The 21,336-nt window shown below is 44.0% G+C and overlaps 1 protein-coding gene across 1 annotated transcript in view; it reads right to left on the bottom strand.

Annotated features, from left to right (window-relative positions):
* LOC140913638 (E3 ubiquitin-protein ligase rnf213-alpha) overlaps positions 1–21,336 on the bottom strand; it is a 175,178-nt gene that overhangs the window by 60,433 nt on the left and 93,409 nt on the right. The window contains exons 27-37 of the mRNA XM_073350368.2: positions 20,608–20,799; positions 15,405–16,875; positions 14,143–14,333; positions 13,327–13,482; positions 8,568–12,185; positions 6,366–6,499; positions 6,152–6,247; positions 4,705–4,820; positions 3,331–3,459; positions 2,505–2,569; positions 1,658–1,808 (exon numbers count right to left, since the gene is read on the bottom strand). Coding sequence (XP_073206469.2) covers positions 1,658–1,808; positions 2,505–2,569; positions 3,331–3,459; positions 4,705–4,820; positions 6,152–6,247; positions 6,366–6,499; positions 8,568–12,185; positions 13,327–13,482; positions 14,143–14,333; positions 15,405–16,875; positions 20,608–20,799 — 6,319 coding nt within the window. The remainder of the gene's footprint in view (positions 1–1,657; positions 1,809–2,504; positions 2,570–3,330; positions 3,460–4,704; positions 4,821–6,151; positions 6,248–6,365; positions 6,500–8,567; positions 12,186–13,326; positions 13,483–14,142; positions 14,334–15,404; positions 16,876–20,607; positions 20,800–21,336) is intronic.

Here is a 21,336-nt window from a genome sequence, read left to right as displayed (position 1 = left end):
CAGTGAGAGGGATTACCTGCACTGATGGTACCCATCGGCGTGGGTAGTGTCTACACTAAAGTGCTACAGCAGTGCGGCTGCGCAGTTGCAGCGTTTTAAGTGTAGACAAACCCTCACTTTTTTTCAGTTACTCTGGTGTAGATCTGTCATTATACCATTGAATTCAGTGCAATTACGTCCATGTTGTAGCAAAACCCACTCCCACCTGGGCTAGAAACTGAAGCAGTCCACTAGTATTTAAAGGTACAGCTGGTTAGAACTTCTTTTCTCCCCATGGAAGATTTTGACTTTTCAGTCAAAAAAAAATCTAAAATGAAAAAATGTTGATTCTGAAATGCCACCATGGTGCCTCATGGGAGTTATCGTTTGTGTGCCTGTGACCGAGAGCTGGCTGTAGCACCCTGATCACTGACATCACGGCAATACAGAAAAGCCTGCAAGCTTGGCTGGGAGGAATTAAACACTTTCCCTTGGTTGATTACAAAAACCTGTGTGGTAACTGCTGGATTGATGACAATTAGCAGGAATGGGGAGAATATAATGGGGAGGAACAGGAAGTGGGGGAAGAGCTCAGAGGGTGAGTTGTGCAGAGGAGAGAAGCTGTGTAGAAGTCTCCTCCTGCAGTGTCCCTGTGTCATGTTTTGTTTGCTGGAGAACTGAAGAATAAAGGTATACATGATGAAAAGGAAACAGCCTGGGCATATTTGTGTTTTAGGGACCGTGGAAACAACCTATGCAATGAGGCACACTGGATAGCTGAAAAAGCATCCTGTGTTTTAGGGACCATGGAAACAACCTATGCAATGAGGCACACTGGATAGCTGAAGAAGCGTCCTGTGAAAAGTGCCCCATAGCTCCATTCTCCTCTATGGGCCAGGCAACTCAGCCAGATGACATCTCGCACGATGCACTATGGTGTCTCCACTTCCTGAGGCACCAAGATATATCATAGGACTCCCATAGTCAGAGAGCATCATGGGAAATGTAGTCCAGCTGGGAGCCCAGCCCGCAGAAGAGAAAGAGGGCATGGATGTAATCAAACTACAGCTCCCAAGAGACATTTGGGTGGCATTTCCAAATTGAAAGGTTTTAGATATTGGCTGTTTGGTTGCTCAGTTTTTCGATGAAAAGTTAACATTTTCCAAGGAAAATGGACACTTTTCAGTGTCACCTGACACAGTGGTTCTCAACCTGTGGCCTGCGGACTGCTTGTGGCTCAATCAGCACAGAACAGCAGCCCATGTGACATCCTCAGAGCCGTATAGGTTGTATTGGATGTGGCCCACAACTGTAAATAGGTTGAGAACCATTGGGCTATAGTTTCTCTCCATTAAAAAAAAGCACCTTCCATCTACTTAGTTTGAAATATTTACACATTAGTTTGTTTAAAGTTGGATCCCATTTAATCACTAAGGACGATTGCACAGTTGCCTTGAATAATTGTGTAGAACATAACAAATGTTGACAGCACAGCAACATGAAAGACCGCCACACTCATTTTTCATTTGATGTCTAAATGGCATATTTTTACCCAGGAATCCACAGCTGTAAAGCTAGTGCCCTAGCTATTGTACCACTAATCCATCCAATTTGTTTTCTTAAAAGTTCTTGTAATGGCCAGTCACACACAAATGCAAGGCCTTTTATTTATACTCACATCTATTTTTGCTCTGAGACTGAAAAAGTGCACCACAGAGAATCTGTATCCTTTCTGTAGCTCGCTGGCTGTTGTCTTTCTTATCTTCCAGCTGGATCACAGCTTTCTGGACACTTTGTTTGATCATGAATTCAGTGTTGATCAGCTGCAGCTGGAAAAATTTTTGGCAGGGCAATGCTATTGTCCCCATATGGCAGATGGGAACTGAGACACTGAGAGACCAAGGGACTGACTCAGGGACACACAGCAAGTCAGCAGCAAAGCAAAGAATTGAATGAAGGTCTTCTGAGTCCCAGGCTAGTGCCCAGAATACTAGATAATCCTTCCTCTTCACTTTCATGGCCACCTGCAGAATGGCATCTGAGCTGCTCCCTGGCAATCTCTGTAGCAGTTTGGGGAGGCACGTGCCGCATCTCAGGGCTGCAGTTCCTGTATCTGTCTCATGTTGCCCCATCTCTGCAATATCTGATCACCTTACAAACACCAATGAGTTTATCCCCATGTCGTTGGCAGTGCTATTCCCCCTCCCAGCCACAGGTGGGGAGCTGAAGGCCAGAGACATTCAGTGACTTTCCCCAGGTCACACAGGAAGTCAGTGACAGAGCCAGAAATGGAACCAAGAAGTCCTGAAACTTACTCCTAATGCCTTTCCCACACTACTTAACAAGGGAGGATGGCTGGTGTTCTCCTCTAAAACGCCAGGCATGATGCCCTGCAACCTTTCCTCCCTTGGGTAGTGAAACCGGAGAAGCAGGGACCTCCCCAATTTGGACCTGTTGTTTCTGAAAAGGTGAGACTGGATTTGATAGTTCTAACTTATGGCAGGCAAGATAGATAAGACACTTACATTTTCCTCTGGGGAGTAATTGGCTTTTTGAGCATCTTCAGGGGCAATAGAATCCTCTGGACAACCTTGAATGATGAGCAATTGCATGTTACTTATCTGTTGCATCAAAACCTTCAGATATTAGATACTTAAGGACTGGCAACAGTGTGATTACTGGGTAAAATCGGAGTCCTACATTGACCTGGGTATGTGGCTGGTCCTTTGGATCAGAAGAACCCTTTGTTTGATTAAACTGGTTTTAAATAACCACTCATCATTAACTCTAGAGGTTCAACAAGGGCTGGAGTGCCTAAGGAGACTGCATTTCTGACTTCTTGTTAGCCAGTGTGGTGAGACTGAAGTTACTTTTGTGAGTGGTTTGGTAGCTCTCATGGAAGAATAACCACCGATTTGGGGTGAGTCTGCCCTGTTTCTCAGCAGTCTGGTATTCTCAGTTGTGACCCACTGAGGCACAGTGACAGCCCCTGCCAAGTGTGGGCCCAGTGCGACGGCACCATTTCCAGCATAGTAAACCCAATGACTGCCTCTGACTCCTGCGCAAGTGGACCCGTGGACTGGATGACCCAGGCAGGAGCATGACGGGATTCCCTACCCCCCTCTTACGTCTCTGTGCGGGTGTGTAGCCTAAATCACTACTGAGTCCTCACAGGGAATGCGCGTGGAACCCCACAGCTCCATTTGCACAGTCGCTTTTAAACGTACGGTGATGTCTCCTTATCTGATTAAACTTCACTCCACTGATGTTACCATCCCCTTATAGGGGCAGGGAAACGGCGGAAGGTAAAACAACACATCAGAGATGGGTTTAAAGCAAGAAGTTGGTTACTTGTGTCGGTTCCCTGCTGGGTGCTGATCATGAAAATCTCAGCAACTGTCATTTTGGAGAGCTGTCCCAGATTGGCTGCAAAGGTCTCGGGAGGCAGCAGGTCATCCAAGTGAACAGTGTGCCACTCACCTGCAGAGGCACAAATGGAATAGACCACAAAATGTCATTGAGTCACAGAGTTTTAGGCCAGAAGGGACCATTAGATCATCAGTCTGACCTCCTGTATAACACAGGCCATTAAATTGCACCAAGTTACCCCTGTATTGAGCCCAATAACTTGCATATCTTTCCAGCCAGGCATGTAATCTGGATTTGAAGATATAAAGGGATGGAGAATCCACCACTTCCCTTGGTAGTTTGTTCCAGTGGTTAAGTCTCGCACTGTAAGGCATTTTCTCCAGCCTTCACATCATTTTTGTGGCTCTGCTCTGCCCCTTCTCCAATTTTTACCATCCTTTTTAAAACATAAATATTAGAACTGGATGCAGTATTCTAGTGTTTGCCTCACCAATGCCATATACAGGGGTAAAATCATCTCCCTACTGCTCCTCACTCCTCCTGTTTATACATCCAAGGATCGCATTAGCCCTTGTTGTCACAGCATTGCACTGGGAGTTCATGCTGAGCTACTTTGTCCACTGTGACCCCTAGATCCTTGCAGAGTCACTGCTTTCTCAGATACAGTCTACCCTTCTGTCCATGTGTGATTTTTATCATTTGGGGAGAAAGCTCACTTTCTTGAACATCCAGCACCACCAGCCTTTTCCCCTAAGAGTTCCCAACTAGAGCTAACAGAATTTGTTTTGATTTTTGACATTTCTGTGACATTTTTCATCAAAACTTCAAATTTTGATCTAAAAGGGGGGCTGGGGTGAAGAATTCCCACCAAAAAGAACAGATTCCTGGGCAGGGGGGGAGGGGAGAATTGTTTTTGTTGAAATTCCACTTTTTGGTTAAATTTTGACTAGCTTTCCCCCATGTTACTTAAAGCACAAGTTCTATTGAAATGGTAGTTATGCTTCTAAGTCACTTAGGCCCAGATCTTTAAAGTTATTTAGGTGTTGCTGTGCTCAGCATTGCAACACAGAACTGATTTAGGAGCCTAAGTCTCAATTTCAAATGTGATTTAAGCACCTAGGAGCCTAAATCCCATTGACTGTCCTGAGTGCCTAAATCCCTTTAGAAAATGGGACTTAGACATTGCAATGGTGAGCACAGCAATACCTAAATACCTTTAAAACTCCAGGCCTTACATGCTACTGAAGATTCCACCCTGAACAGCAATTAAGATGGTTAAAAATTATTCAGAATGTTGCAATAATTGTAACAATCCCTCTTGCTTTCAATTTTTTCCAAATCAAGACACATTCTTACCATCACTGAATGCCAGGTAGCTGCACCCCCCAAGTATCCTTGGGACTTTGGTTATGACGACGACATGTGATGGACTGGTCTTTTTTGGTTTTCTTCTCTCATCCACTATGCAGTACCTGAAAACACAACAGAAGTAAGATTCATAGCTTCATAGATCTTCAGATCAGAAAAGACCTTCTGACCATCCAGTCTGACATTCTGCATGATAGCACAGGTGAAAGAATCTCACTTGGTGATTCCTGAATCCGGTCCAACAACTTCTGCGTGAGGTAGAGTTGAGTTTTTAGAAAGAGATGCCCGGCCATGATTTACAGACTCCCAGTGATGGAGATTCACCCCATCCCTAGGTGAGCTGTTCCAATGGTTAATTCCACTCCCTGTCAACAATTTGCACCTTAGTTCTAGTCTGAATTTGTCTCATTTCAGCTTAGGGTGACCAAACAGCAAGTGTGAAAAATCGGGACGGGGGCGGGGAATAGGAGCCTATATAAGAAAAAGACACAAAAATCGGGAGTATCCCTATAAAATCTGGACATCTGGTCACCCTATTTCAGCTCCCAGACATTGGATCTCATTCTGCCTTTTTTGCATTCAGAAATCTCCTCTCCACGTAGGTCCTTTAGGCCACAATCAAGACAGAAGATGTGTTATCTGTCTCTCTAGCAGTCTCTTCCCTCTGGTTGAAATCCTGATATCTTGAAATCAGTGCCAAAGCTCCCTTTGACTTCAGTGAAGACAGTATTTCACCCTGTTTCCATTCTCCACTGTAACGTCTGAGAGTAAGGCTATGTCTACCTTTAAACCGCTACAGTGGCACAGCTGCACCACCGTAGTGATTCAGTGTGGATACTCACTAGAGCAATGGGAGGGGTTCTCCTGTCGCTATAGATAATCCACCTCCCCAAGAGGCAGTAGCTAGGTTGACAGAAGCATTCTTCCATCAACCTAGTACAGTCTACGCTGGGGCTTAGGTTGCCTTAACTACATACAAGGGTATGAGTTTTTCACACCCCTGAGACTTGTAGCAAGGTTGATCTAAGTTTTAGACCAGCCTTGAGTCTGCTTTTGACTTTTTGCCATTATATGAGGTGATACCAGCACAATCAGCCATCCCTGCTGTTTGCAATGGATACTGACTGTTGCCAAGTCTGGTGATTTTTCTCCAAGCCCCAGCTCCCAAAATGGCTGGATTATGGGAAAACCTGCTTTTGTTTAAGGTTGGGTGCCGAGCTGGCCTTCAAGATTCTTTTGACAGCTTTATTTTTCCCATTCAGCCTCCCTCAGACACTGCAATGGAGTGGAGCGCTGGAAATTCCACCAGCAGGAAGATCTACTAGCACAGAACCACCATGGTTATTTTATAAGGCCCCAGTTCAGCAAATCATTGAAGCACATGCTTAACTCCTCCACTGTATTGGGACCTAAAATGATAAGAAAAGCTACTTACTTTGCACAGGCAAGAAGCCTTTTGCTGCTCTGCGGCTCGTCAAAGTTGAACTGGACAAAAAGCAGTTTCTCTTCTGTCGATTCTCTGAAAAACTTACTGCACAAGATGAAAAAGTCTCTTTAGATATGTCAAAAAAATCACACTGAAGACATAAAAAAAAATCACATACAAGACTAAACAACAAGAAAAAAAGTAGGACCAAAAAACTTGTTACCTAAGTTCCTGGCGGAATGCATGTTCTGTGTCAAACTGACTGAGAAAAAGACAGCGGATTTTATTTTGGAGGTTCAGCCTATCCCTTACCACTTCCAAATCTCTCTGGTTTAGAAGTCTGGCGTGTGTAGAAACCTATGAAAAAGAAGGTCAATTTAGGCAAGATTTTTGCACCTGATTTTGCTATTGTAAAGACATAGGAAAACTGCAATAAAAATCATTCCTTTACCGGACTTTTGAACGGTTGCCCAATAGAACTGATGTGAAAATGGGTTTTTCCCTCTCATGGAAAATGTTGATTCTTTTTGTTGAAAAACCAAAGCCACGAACCACCCCATTTCCTGCAGCGCAGCGCTCCCTAGCACTGCACTGGGGCATTGGGATCAGCACTGACTGAGAGGGGAGAGCACCCCCCACAGAGCCCCCACCCCACTCCCTGCAGCACAGCGCCCTCTAGCGCCACAACTGGGGCATTGGAGTCAGCACTGACTGGGAGGGGAGAAAGCCCTGTTCTGAAACATGTCCCCTCCAGACACATGCTGTATGGGTTTTGAGAAGACATAGCATGAGGTACCAACACCAAACATCAGTGGATCATAAGAGTTTCCTTGCAATGGCCACAATAATAATGACTCTCTCTCACTGGCCCAAAGCCCAGAAAGTGAATAAGGCGGGAGGATCTTAGGCCTGGTTGGGATAGCTGGGTAAGATGCAGACAGAGCTGGGTAAGATGCAGAGTTAGGCAAATAGGCACTTAGCAGAAACCCACCTACATATGAATTCAAAGTTGAGCAAGTGCAGAGAAGAGCTACTAGGATACTAAGTGCAATGGAGAGCTGATCTTACAAGATGATACTGAAAGAGTGGTTTAGCCTAACAAAATGAAGGCTGAGAGGGGATCCTATTGCTCTCTATAAATACATCAGGGGGTAAAAACCATGGAGTGAGAAGGGCTACTGAAGCTAAAGGACAATGTTGGCACAAAAATAAATGGGGATAAATTGGCCATGAATAAATTTAAAAGAAACTGGTTTTAAGATGCAGCTTGATAAATTTATTAAGGGAATTATCTGACAGAGTTGCCTATGTGAGCAAGGATGGGACTAGATGTTCCAGAAGGTCCCTTCCACTCCTATGTTCTTATATATAGAACTTACTTCTTAGTTTCTCAAAACCACAAACTTTTTACCTATAATGACAAAGTCAAAGAACCTAGAAAAACACTGCTCTGTAGAAAGACTGAAGGAGTGGGATTGTTACCAAAGTAAGGAGATGAATAAAAGGGGGCTGGATCCAAATCTTTAAAATGCTCACTAATCTAGTGAAGCAAGATAAGGAGCATCTGTTCTCCCTGTTTCATAACACAGTAACAAGGGGACAGTCAATGAAAATAAAAGGTGGGGAATTCAAAACTGATAAAAAGAAATCATTTTTCAAACATGTAATTAGTCTGTGGAACTCACTGCCGCAAGAATTTGTTGAAGACAAGAACTTCATAGATTCCAAGGCCAGAAGTGACCATGGTGATCATTTAGTCTGGCCTCCTGTCTAACACAGGCTATAGGATTTCCCCAGAACAATTCCTGTTTGAAGCAGAACAAAACGTTTTAAAAAATCTGACCTCAATGTTAAGACTGCCACTAATAGAGTTCAAACACAGCCCTTGGTAAGTTGTTCCAATAGTTAATAATCCTCACTGTTAAAAATGTATGCTTCATTTCCAATCTGAATTTTGTCTAGCTTCAACTTCCAGCCACGGGATCATGTTATACCGAGCAGACTGAAGAGCCCATTAGCTAATATTTGTTCCCACTTATAGACTGTCATCAAGTCAGCTTTGGACCTTCTCTTAGTTAAGCTAAATAGATTGAGCTCCGTGAATCTCTCGCTATAAGGCTTGTGTTCTAATCCTTTCATCATTCTTATGACTCTTCTCTGAACCCTCTCCAATTTGTCAACATCCTTTCCACATGTTTGTACAGTGCCTAGCATAATGGGGCTCCGATTGTGACTGGGGTCTATCGGTGCTACCTCAATGCGAATGATAAATAATAACAGTAGCAGCAGTCGTCGTCGTCGTCTAATACTGTGTTTTCAGGGGCGCTGCGCACCTGCAGTTATCACGGAAATCAGCTGGAGTTCTGGTTGCCCCCACCTCTTAGAATCAGGCCCATTATAACAACACTGAAATAAAACCTCTCACCTCCAGGCACAGTCCATTGGTGCCATCTGCATTTGACTCTTGATTCACGGCTCCCCTCAGAATGTCAATCAGGCCATTGTGCTTCTGCTTTCCAAAGTACAGGTCCTGAATCTGCTCTGCGTCCTCCAGCGGAGAATATTTGAGGCGCAGGATGGAATCGGGGGTTGCACACTCGATGAGTTTGCTTTTAGAAGCTGTGAGGACTGACTCTTCATTGGGCAGACAGATCCCCTGAAGGCCACTCGGAGAGCACTGCAGAACAACAGTGGCAGAAGTGTCATCGCTGAAACCAATGAAAACATCCTGGGGAGCCCGGTCTGCCGGCCTCGTGCAGCAGAAGTCCGTGTTCTTGATAGTGACGAACAACTTGGCCCATTTGTCCAGCTCCATCCTCAGGTCCTTCTGCTGCCAGTGTAGAATGGTGTTCATCTCCAAGCAGTGCTTCTCCAGCCTATTCAACAGTGGGGTGGGGAACTGTGTGTAAACCACGTTCTTCTCCTCAATCACAATCAACCTGAACTCCTCCTTCACGCGGCATTTAACTCTGTGAGTTCCAAGGCCAAGGTCGACATAATAGTTTCCTCCTAATCTGACAAAGCACTGGTTCAGCGCATCATAAAGGCTTTCATACAGGTTTTGAATGTTTAAGAGAATGACGGGCCTCCCTGTCTCCATGCAGATTTTCACTCTGTTAACAGACCGACACACCTGTGAATATTCTTGGTCCCGTGGGAAACCCGAGCCAAATATAATATCACAGTTCTCTATGTCCATGAGTTTGATCATCTGTATGATCTGGAAAGCTGCGTGGTTTGTTGTTAACAGCAACAAGTATCTAGATACAAACCCCATCTGTTTCTTGCCTAAATTTTCCTGTAACAAACGAACTGTATGGATGGTTTCTAAGTTGGAAGTCGGAGATATGGGTGAGTACTTTCTGAACAGCTCTAAAGGATTCATATCTTTGAAACCTCCAAAGTTTCTCAGAATTGCTTTTGAAATGAGCTTCTCTTCTTGAGAGATGCTTTTGTTCTTGGCGTAGGACAGTATCATTTTGATGAGGCTGTAGAAGTCACGGAGCCCAAAAAATTCCATGGACTGTTTCTTTAACACCTCACAATAGAAGTCAGCCAGGGGAGGGAACAAATGCTCAATCTTGATAACATGCATCTCATCAGCACAGATTCCCTTGGCCGTCTTTACCAGCTCGTCTTTGTTGAGGTCGGTCCGGAACACAAGGAGGCCCCGGTTCATTTTAGCAGGGTCCAGGGCCCAGTTCGAAATGCCAACAAAGCCAACTTTTTTGTACGGTTCTGGGGCTTCATCATCAACACAACCATCTTCAAGAAGAGGGTGCAGTGTCTTCAGGGGCATCTCAGGTGAGTCTTCTGCAAGGCCTATCTCATCCAGGATAACGACAGAGGCAAACTCCTCCAGTTTCTGGCCCCTTTGGAACTGTGCACATTGTCTGAAAGTGGAGATGATTCCTTCTGGCTTGGAATGAGGGCTGCACTGGAATGACACAAGCTGGACTTGCTTGCAGCGTTTGAACAATTCTGTTTTAGACAATCTGCCCTGCATTGCATCAGCGGCTATGGTCTTAGACAAGGATTTGGAGCTACCTGGCTTCCCGACAAGGAAGAGCGGCACTCTCAGGTCCATGCATATGACCATCATGAAGATGTTTTCCCTGAGGGCATCGTTCCGTGCTGTTGTCTTGGGAACAGAGAGGTTATCCAGGAACACCTCTTGGCAAAGTACAATCTCTTGCAGAAGCAGGGATTCAGGCACAGAGAAGCATTTCGCTATCTCTTTCAGATAATCTTGGCGACTCTCGAGAGATACATAATAGCAAACCCCAACTGCAAGAACCAGAGATCTTTGTGCTTCGTTTAATAGAGATATCTGATCTTTCTCACACCCCTTTGCAAGGGCATGAGTGGGGTCTTGGTCCTGTGAATGTTGAGCCCCACTCTTTTTTTTGTCGATAAGTGGAAAAAGCAGGTCTCTTAAGTTATAAAACCACAGCAGCACCCCCATGCAGCGCTCTATGTCCCGGAGACTGGCGATTCTGCATTCCTCTCTCTTTTCTCTTAAAAACTTCTGGGAGGTGGAAATTACGGAGGTAAAAACATCCATGTTGTCTTCGGGAAGCTTTTCTTTCATGATGGATTTAACAATCTGTCTGATGTACAGATTCTGAGTCTTTTCATTTAGTTCTCCAAAGTCCCAGACAAGAGGCAACATGCTCGGTGGAAGAGGCTGCACCCGATACACCAGCTGCCTCAAAGGGATGTAGCCCAGCTTTTCTAGGGTGTCTTCACTCCGAACTCTGTACCCCAAGCCGGCTTTCTCTAGCTTCTCAATGGTTTCCTTGGTGTGCCTTTTGTAAGGGTTGCAAGCAGCCACCACTTTTAAGCGAGTGGTGGAGATTGGCTCTCCATTCACACTCTGGTCACACAGGACCTCTTTAATTGCAAACACGGCTTCGGTGGTGTTGGCTTCATCAAAGAACAGCACCGTGTCCATGTTGTGCGTCTCTTCATTGTAGCATGCCAGCTCGATGGCTTCCTTGACTTTCTGGTGGATGATTTTGGAGCTGGTGCCTCCATGAACACGCACCAGGATCATATTCTGAACATCCCTTCCTGCTCTTTGCAAGCTGCACATGAACTGCACCAACTTGGTCTTCCCACAGCCTGTTTCGCCCATGACGATCACAGGGATCCCACATTGGAACCTCAGGTGAATGGCCAGCATTTTCATGGTATTGTCCAGGGTCAGTTGGTAGGATTCATCTGGGTCCTGGGAGCTTCTCACACCGAATACGCTGCAGAGAGTTTCTAGCTGCTCTTGTCTGGACAGATCTTCAAACTTTTTATTGAAAGGGACTTTCTGAGCCTCAAGGGTGAGATATAAATGTTGGTCAATAACCTTCTTCTCCAGAACAACCTGTGAATGTGCGTCAACAGCATCAAAACTCCGACTGATATGGAAACCCAAGAACTCCATGGAGTGGTTGTCAGCATGAAAAATTATGTAGGGGTGAGACTCTTGCTCCCACTTGCGTCTTAACTGGTACCCTCTCAATACACTGTCCTCATCCATTTTATCCTCTTCACTGGGTGAGCTTTCATCTGCCATGGCTAGGGAAGGCAAGGCAAAGTCCTTGGACATGGTGATCATAAATTTTACAATAAATGCTTTAAACCCCTTAAATTCCTCTCCAGCTAATTTGCTACTGCAGAACACTGAGTTTTCACACTTCATTAATTGGAGGTTTAGGAAGCGCGTGAAGTTGCTGAGCTCAGTCCAGGAAGGGTTTTTTCTCCCACAGGACTCCAACAAAAGCCTCAGACACTCTTCCTGGGTCCCTTCAGCCCTCCCAGGGGTGAAACAGAAGCTGTCAAGATCGGCCTTTCGCTGGTATCTGCTGATGTACTGGTATGACCTTTGGAAGGCATCACCCCTGAATGTGTCACTGTCCAACAGCTGCTGTTCCACTTCAGCAGCAGCTCCAGAACTGTTATTTGTAAGCATCTCTAGTACTTCTATTGGTGATATGCATTTCACAGCTGGAAGGAGATTTAGAAAGCCTGTCTCCATTTCACTGGTCATCTAAAAGCCAAATGACAAGGGGTTAAAGCTTCATAAACACTGAAGTTATAAACTGAAGCAATCATCTATAAATTGACATTTATATTATTCATGAGGACATGACTTAATTAGTAGAGCACAAAGAAATTGGATAAGGTAGGACCATGTTCCACAGTTCAAATCATTCACTGTGATACAGCCAAATTTAGATTCATGAAGTAATTTACCTAATCCTCAGATGGTACCATCTCATCTCCCTAAATGATAGTGTTTAATTCACAAAACTTTGAAAGATGAACAGTTGCCAATTTTAGGTAAACTATAAGCCCTGCTATGAAAAAAGCCTTACTCTGATATAGTCCAACAGTCTCGCCTCTTGCACACTTCTGTGTGTAGTTGATGCTCTAAAACAAGCGAAGCACCAACCTTGGGGCCTGATTTTCCACTGTTTGGCATCTTGTGCTGTCATTTGTACAATAGTATTAGATCAGAATGGTAGCATCATATAGGTATAAATAGATTCACAAGATTCAAGGTAGGCTCTAACTTTATTTATACATATATAATGTGTCCAATTTAACGCTATTCTGGATACTGACTAAAGTTGGCCAAAATTTTTTGTCTGAAAACATTTCCTGTCAGAAAATGTGGTTTCATTGAAATTGTTTGTAGGAAAGGATCAATTCTGATTACATTTTTATTACATTTTTCAATTTTCCATAAAAAAAATACTGAAACAAATTTTTTTTTGTTTTGAATCACATCAAAAATTGTTTTGATTTGATAATGTTAAAATGAAAAAAATGCATTTTGACATATCTGAACATTTTTTTTTCAATTAAAAATGTTGCCATTTTTCATTCTGATATTTCTGAATCAAAACTTCTCAGAACTTTCCAAAGTTAGGATGAAAAGTTGAAATAGCAGACTTTCCAACAGGATGGAAGTTTCATTTTTCAAGCAGCTCTGGTACTGATAATATGTATTTCTTCCAACAGCAATGATTTTATACAACTCACTCATTTTTCTCTATTTTTGGACTGTACAATACAGGCCAAAGATTTGTAGTTCCATCAAAGTCTTCTTACACTAAATTTTAACATGCTGCTATCACACAAGAAAATCTGCTATTCACAGTGCAGAATTCACATTTGGAGAATACCTCTTGTTTTCTTGTGCTGCTTATGCCTTTTCCTCTCACCAGGTATTCAATCAAATAAAGATGGGACTCTCTGCACTTCCAGACCATGCCATCAGGGCTTTGGATGTGTCTCAGAATGCACAGCTCAATCAGTAACTTGTAAAGACCCTTTGAGACCTGTCAAGAAAGATGCAGGGCTGGTCAGTTTTGCTTCATTGCAATGTCAACTGTTCATTGCTTCCCATTGTTACTAAACATTCTGAATTAGTGACGACCCAAAAAAATCAACAAAAGAGAAGAGATGCCCCACAAAAGTACATCCCAGGTCAGAACCTCAGCTAGTGTAAAACAGGCATGTCTTCACTGACTTCAAGCAAGCTACACTGATTTACACCAGTCAAGGATTTGACCCATTTATGGTCTCCCTGCTGACATAATAGTAAATGCTGGCCTGTCGCTGTGCCAGTGACAGAGACAATGGCAATACAAAGAGATTTGCTGGCATTGTGACAGAGTATCAGGTGCTGGGACACTGCACAGCGATGCAGAGTTAAAATCTGCTGGGAGCGTCATCTTCTTTTGGCATCACAAGTGGGTGGGTCGAGTTTGGTTTGTGGTGGAACTTCAGGTAGGACAACTAAATTTCAGGTAAGACAACTGTTCACAGTTTAACCCTTTGTTACAGAAACTGAAGGGTATTAACTGCATTGCAATTCTACCTACCAGTGGAAGGAATTTACTTATCCGACACTGAAAGGCCATTTTGAATGAGGCCCTGGAAAATCCATCTCCACTGTATATCATGGCCTGGAGATTGCTCTCGGAAAAGACACTTACCACAGGGGATACGTCAATATGGAAGATCCTGGGCCCAGCCTCAGTTGGTTTCTGTTCCAGTGAGCGAAGCTCTTCCAGGAGAAATCCTAAATCTATTTCTGACTCTGTCAGCCTAATGGTTTTGTGGCTCAGCCCTTTCTCTAGTCGGGTTTTGGCTTTTCTGGTGGTATTTGCTACAAACAATGACTTCCCTAAAATGAGAGAGAAGGTCAAGATTCAATTTCTACAGTGCTCTGCCTTCTCATAGTCTGTCTTTATGTTTCCATTTCTTCACCTGAAGCAGAGAAGGCCAGATCCCCAGCTAGTGTAAATCAGCCATAGCTCCATTCACATCAGTGGGCTAGACCCCTGCTACTATAAATGGGCATAAGTCACTTGGAGTCAATGGTCCAGATCCATTGGAGTGAGCCATTGGAGTGAGTGGAGCTGCGCTCATGTACACAGGCTGAATATCTGGCCTTTTAAAATAATTTTTCTTCAACTTGGGAGTTAAAGAAGTTTCTACACTTGAGAAATCTCACCTCTGCTCCACAGGTTAGGCATGCCACAACTTAGAACATAAGAATGGCCATTCTGGGTCAGACCAAAGGTCCATCTAGCCCAGTATCCTGTCTTCTGACAGCAGTCAATGCCAGGTGCTCCAGAGAGAATGAACAAAACACACAATCCTCAAGTGATTCATCCCCTGTCACCTCTTCCCAGCTTCTGGCAAACAGAGACTAGGGATACCATCCCTGCCCATCCTGGCTAATAGCCATGGACCTATCCTCCATGATTTTATCTAGTTTTTTTTTAAACCCTGTTATAGTCACTTGCTGTAAAATGAGCTTTCTTAATGGTAAAGGCCCAGTGACTGTGGTACCAGTTCAGGTTCTGAATCCCCACCCCCTCAATAAAGAGCATAAAGCAGAACTAAAACTGAGGGCAGATTTTCTGCTCCACTCTCTTCAGCCGGCTCCTTAACCACCCCCTGCAGTCCCAGAGCCAAGTCTGGACCCAACAGCCCATTTGACTAACAGTGTCTAAAGATATTCAGGAGCCTCACAGGGAAAGTGTGCCCCTGGCTACACCTCCAGCTAGACCTTGACCCCCCTATGTAGGTCATGGGTCTACCTGTTCCCTATGTACTCTGGGGCATCGCAGACTGATTCTGCTCCATCTCCCAGTGCATAAGGGCTAAGCAGAATCTAGCCCTTAATCTGTATTCAATTCATAATCATCAGGACAAGTATAATCCAGATTAAATCTCTACTAAAACCTACCCATGCCAGCTCGCTCTGAAAATACAAACTTCATGTTTTGTTGATAGGGTTCTTCAAAGACCTGAGCAACAGGTGCCACCCCATTGGGCACTTTCAGATGTGTCTTCAGGTATTTCTGAATTTCTACTTCCGAATCACAGGAAAAAGAGACTTTGTATGTGTCAAAGGCCGTCATAACATAAGAATTGTGAGCTTTGGTGTCACAAAAAATAAGAAACCTGTAATCAGCATTGCTACAAGATTGTGCAAAGTGGAAGAAGAGGGACTCCAGCTGTTTGGAGACTTTGTAAACTAATTTTTCTGCACCAAGCAAGCAATAGATCTTTTTGTCTCTCGAGTCTGGGGAAAGAGCTCTCCTTACAATCAGCTCAATGTCTTCTTCCTCTGTGTCGGAGGTACAGACCAGCACCTCATCGTATGTTGGAAGAGGTGCTCTCTCGGAGTGCCTATAGATTGACAGCAAGGAGAGTAACATCTGCTCTTCTTTACACGTGACAAGGCAAGGCTTCCCCGCTTCCAAACCTACTGGTAAATTTCTCTCAATGACAGCGGTTTCAGGAGATGTCAGGTTTTTCAGCATTTCACCGAAAACATCCAGGCTGATGTATTTGTCTGACACCAAACCAGTGAGCTTGCTGCAATAAGCGTTCCAGAGCAAATTCACCTTGTAATGGATAGACGGCAAACTCTCAAAGGAAGTGGCCAGTTCATCTTTCGCAAGGCTTTGGAAGGCGGATGGATCCACATCTCTGTTCCTGTTTTCAAACTTCATGGAATTCTGCAAAAAAGCTTCTCTCTGCTCATCATATAATCTGCACAGCTCTTCAATCTTTTCCTCTTCATCAGCGTAGTCTAAGGCAAATTTCATGAGCATATGCTCTGTAATGGCTGAGTTTGGCAGATAACTCTGCAGAGCTGCCTTACCCACTGATTCGTCATACCCAGACTCAACCAGACCTTGGATGAGCTGAGGAAATTTAACAATGTAGTCATTCCAGGACACAGATTGATCATCTTTCTCAGATATATCAACAAATTCTGCAGGAGTTTCAAGTGCTCTCTTTAATGCCTCTCCGATATCCTCTGCTTTAACATCATGCTTGAAAACAGAAAGCATATTGAGAACCTGTGGGTCTGTTTGTCCTTCATGTAGTTGGGCTAACTTGCTACACAAGTAGAAGAGTTGGTGTGCAGTGAACATGTTTAGATGGCAATAATTGTTCCTTTGAGTCTCCAGATATTTTTTCCACTCTACAAGGCAATGCTCCATGACTTTGCAAATGCCATCTAATTCTTCCAGGATGGGTTTGTTGGTCTGAACAATGATTCCGGCTATTCCAAACTCTGCGTTGATTGTTACCTTGGGGTTGGGTTCACAATAAATTTCAGCTTTCCAGTCTATGAAAAGGATGTTGCCAACGCTGAGAAGTTGCAAGTAGAGCTTCCCAACCATTTCAATTTTTTCCAGGATCTGTAATGTGTCAAATACACAATGGGAAAATAGAATTTATAGAATACTGCTTGTTTTCAAGTTCATTAGGGACTTTCTTCTAAGCACCTTTACAACTTAACCTGGGTAATTTGATTAAGTGGGGATTCATCTTGGGACACCCAACTTCTCTGTTTACATCAGGTAACCAGAATGCTGACATGAAAAGGATCCGCTTTCTGTGGAATGTTTTGATTTTTCATCAAAAAAATGAAACCTCTCGAAATCACAATATTCCCATGGGGATATGCTTCTACAGTGCCTCATGGGAGCTGTAGTTCCGCTGTTGCCTCATGTCACCGTCCTCCTCTATCGGCTGGGCTCCCCAGTGGGTCTCCACCTTCCAGGATGCCACCATTTCCCCTTGCCATGGATGGAATCACGGTGCATCATGGGCAGGGGTGAAAGTAAGTCGAGTGACTTACCGGTACACTGGGGCCAGCTCTGGCCCCTGGAAGGGGCAGGGTCTAGGGCAGAAGGGGCAGGGTTGAGGGGGTCAGAGCCAGCCCCAGCCCACCCTGTAATGTAAGTGTCCCCCCGTGGGTAGCAGCAGCAACAGCCCGGGGCTCCGGGGGCTATTTAAAGGGCCCGTGACTCCTCTCTTCTACTGCTCTGGCTGTTTAAATAGCCCCTGGAGCCCTGGGGTAGTGGTGGGGCTCCAGCTGCCTCTGCTGCCCTGGTCCTTTAAATAGCCGCTGGAGCCCCGCTGCTTCCCCAGGGCTCCGGGCGCTATCTAAAGGGCCCGCGGCTCCCCTGCTTCTACCTGGGGAGGCAGTGGGTCTCCAGCAGCTATTTAAAGGACCGGGGCTGTAGAAGCAGGGGAGCCACAGGCCCTTTAAATAGTCTCCGGAGCCCTGGGGTGCTGCTGCTGCTAGCCGGGGGGGACCCTTAGCCCTGCAGCCACTGTCCCAGGGCTCCAGCAGTGGGGCTCTGGAGGCAATTTAAAGAGCCTGGGGCTCCAGCCACTGCTGGGAGCCCCAGGCCCTTTAAATTGCCCCCTGGGGAATCCAGGCTGCCCCAGTACAGTGCACCGGCTCTTGCCGGGTACGCCATACCGGGGCTTACTTTCACCTCTGATCATGAGAGATGTAGCCCAATGAGGGAGTCCAGCCTATAGAGGAGAATGGGAACATGAGGCACCCAAACGACAACTCCCGTGGGGCAGGACAGTGGCATTTTGAGAGAAAGGATGGTCCAGTGGTTTGGGCCCTAGCCTAGGACTTAGAAAATGCAGGTGCAAGTCATTCAGCGTCTCAGATCCCCCCTCTGGACAATGGGGATAACTGCCCTGCCTCACAGGAGAGTTGTGAGGATAAAGACCTTAAAGACTGTGAAATCTTTAAGATCTACAGATAAAAAGTGCTATCTATTATTTCAGAATCAAAATATTTGGATTTTCAACTGAAAATTTTTGATTTTTTCACCAAAAAGTCAAGCTTTTCCCTGGAAATTGTCAGTGAAAACAATTCCCCCTCCCATTTTTGTTGACACTTTCCAGGGGGGAAAAATTGTTTTCCCACCAGCTCCACTCAAGAATCTCGGCTGATCTCACCACAGAACTACTATGCTTCTAAGAGAGCCAAGACCCAACTTATAGGGTCTGATTTTGGTAGATGCTGAGCATGGACCACACAACTGGGTTAGTGACAACTAGAGCTGGGAGAAGAAACATTTTAGCTGAAGCTTTTTTCCCCAAGAAAAAGCAGTTTCAGGTCATCTAAAACCTTTCATGAATTCATGTCAAATTTGTCAAATTGTTTTGGTCAATTCCACCCGCCCCAAATCCTAAAACCGAATTCTGAAAAAAATTGAAACATTTTGTTTAGATATTTTCTAAATGAAATTTTTCTATTTTTCAATTCAAAACCATTTTTTGTTTTGAAATGTACTTCAATTTTATTTTAAAAAAATAGAATACATTTTTAAAAGCTCAAAAATAAAATGAAATGTTTTATTTTGGGTTGATCAAAATGTTTTGTTTGACCCCAAATGAAGTTTACTTCAACTTTTTGACTCCATACGGCTAAATGCAGTGCCTTTTTGGTTGACTGAAAATTAAAAAAATATTGGGTTGACTTGCAAGATTCTTCTTTTTAATTTTATTTTTTGGAACAGCCAGTGGACAACAAAATCAGTCATTCACGTAGCTCTTGTGAGCCTTTCTGACAATCAAAGCATTAGTGCTTTGTTGATCAAACCCAACGTATTTCCCATTGACATCAATGGAACTGAATCAAAACTTCTCTCCATTTCTTATGGTGCTTAAATGCTGTCAGTTTTCATTCATTGCCACAACGTGTAACTGAGGACAAGAATGTGAAGGATTAAAAAAAGAAAAGTTGAGATGACTGGGGTGACAGAAGGATGCAGGCCCGTATCAAGTTATGCCCTGCTTTTTGCTTGTCTATACCAAATTATGCCATTTTGTGCCCTATGTTGAAAGTCAGTTTAATCTTTTAAATGTATAACTGGTGGATGAGGCAATGCCAAGACATATGCCTTGCCTAGAATGGGGTGTTGAGGAACTATATCTTGGCCCATCCCCAGTGAACAGGTGAGCCCTGCATGGCTGAAGGATGGAGCTTGGCAATATAAATACATGGCTGAGGGAAGAATTTCTCAGGCTGGGACTGGATTTAAAAACAGGGGGCTTCTCTGCCCCTTCCTACGGATTGATGTGGTAGAGGGGCTTGAGTGCTCATAATCCTGAAAGCTGAGCCAGGGGTAGATGTGCTACCAACAGGATCTCCCAAGCAAGATAGGATAGATGCCAGACCAAGGAGCAATCCATTGGTTCTCCAGCTTGGGGGTTCTGAATAAGGCTAACAACCGTATCCCATAAACGGTGCATCTGTTAAGGATTTCTCAAATAAACCTGGGAAAACCACAAATGATGATATGGATAAATGCCCTCAGTGACGGAAGGAGGACTGGATGCTTCATGGAATGTTTTGAGCTTATATAGGCCAGGAGCCCTCCAAAATATGGCAAATACACATGACATCCCTGCAAGAAATCAGATGACTGGGAAATAGATCAGAGGGCTGGGCATGTAGTTAGGATGATGGGAGACAGACCAGCTAAACATCTCTTGGAAGGACACTCGTATGGTGTCTGACCAAGGAGAAGATGGAGTGATAATACTGAACAAGGCCTAAGAACACTTAATGAGAATCACCATCAATTGGAAAAACATGCCTGAACTTAAAAAAATAAGTTTTGGATTTTCAGTAAGTGAAAAATTTTGACATTTTGACTTTTTGTCCCGATTCAGGTAGGGAAAAAATTTCAAAATGTTAAAAAATTCTTACAAGATAGATTCCCACCCAGCCCTCCTCCCAAGAGCCACCAGTTGCCTATTCACACCCTCAGAGCTGTACCTGGTCTGTGGCCACTCTGAGTTTGTGTTTTGAAAATTTAATTTCCTCTGACATTTCCTTTTTTGTTGTTTTTGTTTCTATGTGGAATGAAAACAAATTTCAAAAAATTGGAATCTCCCATGGAATGGAAATTCCAAATTTGGACCAGCTTTAGTTCCTATCTTGACCTCCTAGGACTGAACTAAAGGCATGAGACAGTCTCCTCCAAAACATCAGTTCTTCATCAGGAAAGCATGTTGCTGGAGAAATAGAACTTCCCATCAAAGGGAAGCACAAAAATAAAGAAGTGCAAAAAGTCTCACATTTTCTGGTTAATGCAGAGATCAGGATTTACCTCCAGAAACCTGTTCACCTCTTTTCTCCCCTGCTCAGCTTTTGTGGCTATCAGCATGAGCTTGTTCTGCAGCTCAGTGAGCTGAGCCAGACTGTACGTTCTACAGTCCGTCTTGTCTTTCTGGTCTTCTTGAGCATCCTTTTCCTTGACATCCCCTGGCAGTAGCAGTGAAATGCAATTATCAAGAGAAGGCTGGAAAACAGAGTTAAGAAAGATAAATGCTGCTGTGCCTTTATTCTGTGGGACCAACATGTGCACCAAACAAGGCCAATACAAAGCATTTCAGAATCTGTTATTCTGCAAGGGTTTTAATTGTAGAAATTTACTCATTTAATCTTACCAATGCAAGACAGTAAAGGTGGAAGAGTCATTCTAGATCTTTGAAGGTATTATGTACAGAGGGCCAAAGATATGCAGAAGCAATGGATTATTTGGAGTGCTATGATTTTTTAGGGACCAACTTTAAACATCTTAAAGGAGCCTGATTTTCAGACATATCCGAGCACCCATCATTAAGATGTTTCCAACTGGATATTCAAAATCATTAGTCACTTCTGAAAATCATGGCCAGATTCCAACTCTTGGGTCTCAGACTTCTAGTATGAACCAGGCCGAAATGGGGAAAAGGGATAATTCTAAGTCCATAGACTTGGTGATTAGTGATTTTGGGGGGCCAATCTGACCCTTTTTAAAAGATGCTGATTTTCAGACAGTGCTGAGCTCCTGTTA

This window comes from Lepidochelys kempii, chromosome 6 (genome assembly GCF_965140285.1).
Source record: "Lepidochelys kempii isolate rLepKem1 chromosome 6, rLepKem1.hap1, whole genome shotgun sequence".
NCBI classification, from domain to species: domain Eukaryota; kingdom Metazoa; phylum Chordata; order Testudines; family Cheloniidae; genus Lepidochelys; species Lepidochelys kempii.
The sequence above is the reverse complement of the archived record's forward strand: the minus strand, read 5'-3'. Positions and strand labels throughout refer to the sequence as shown.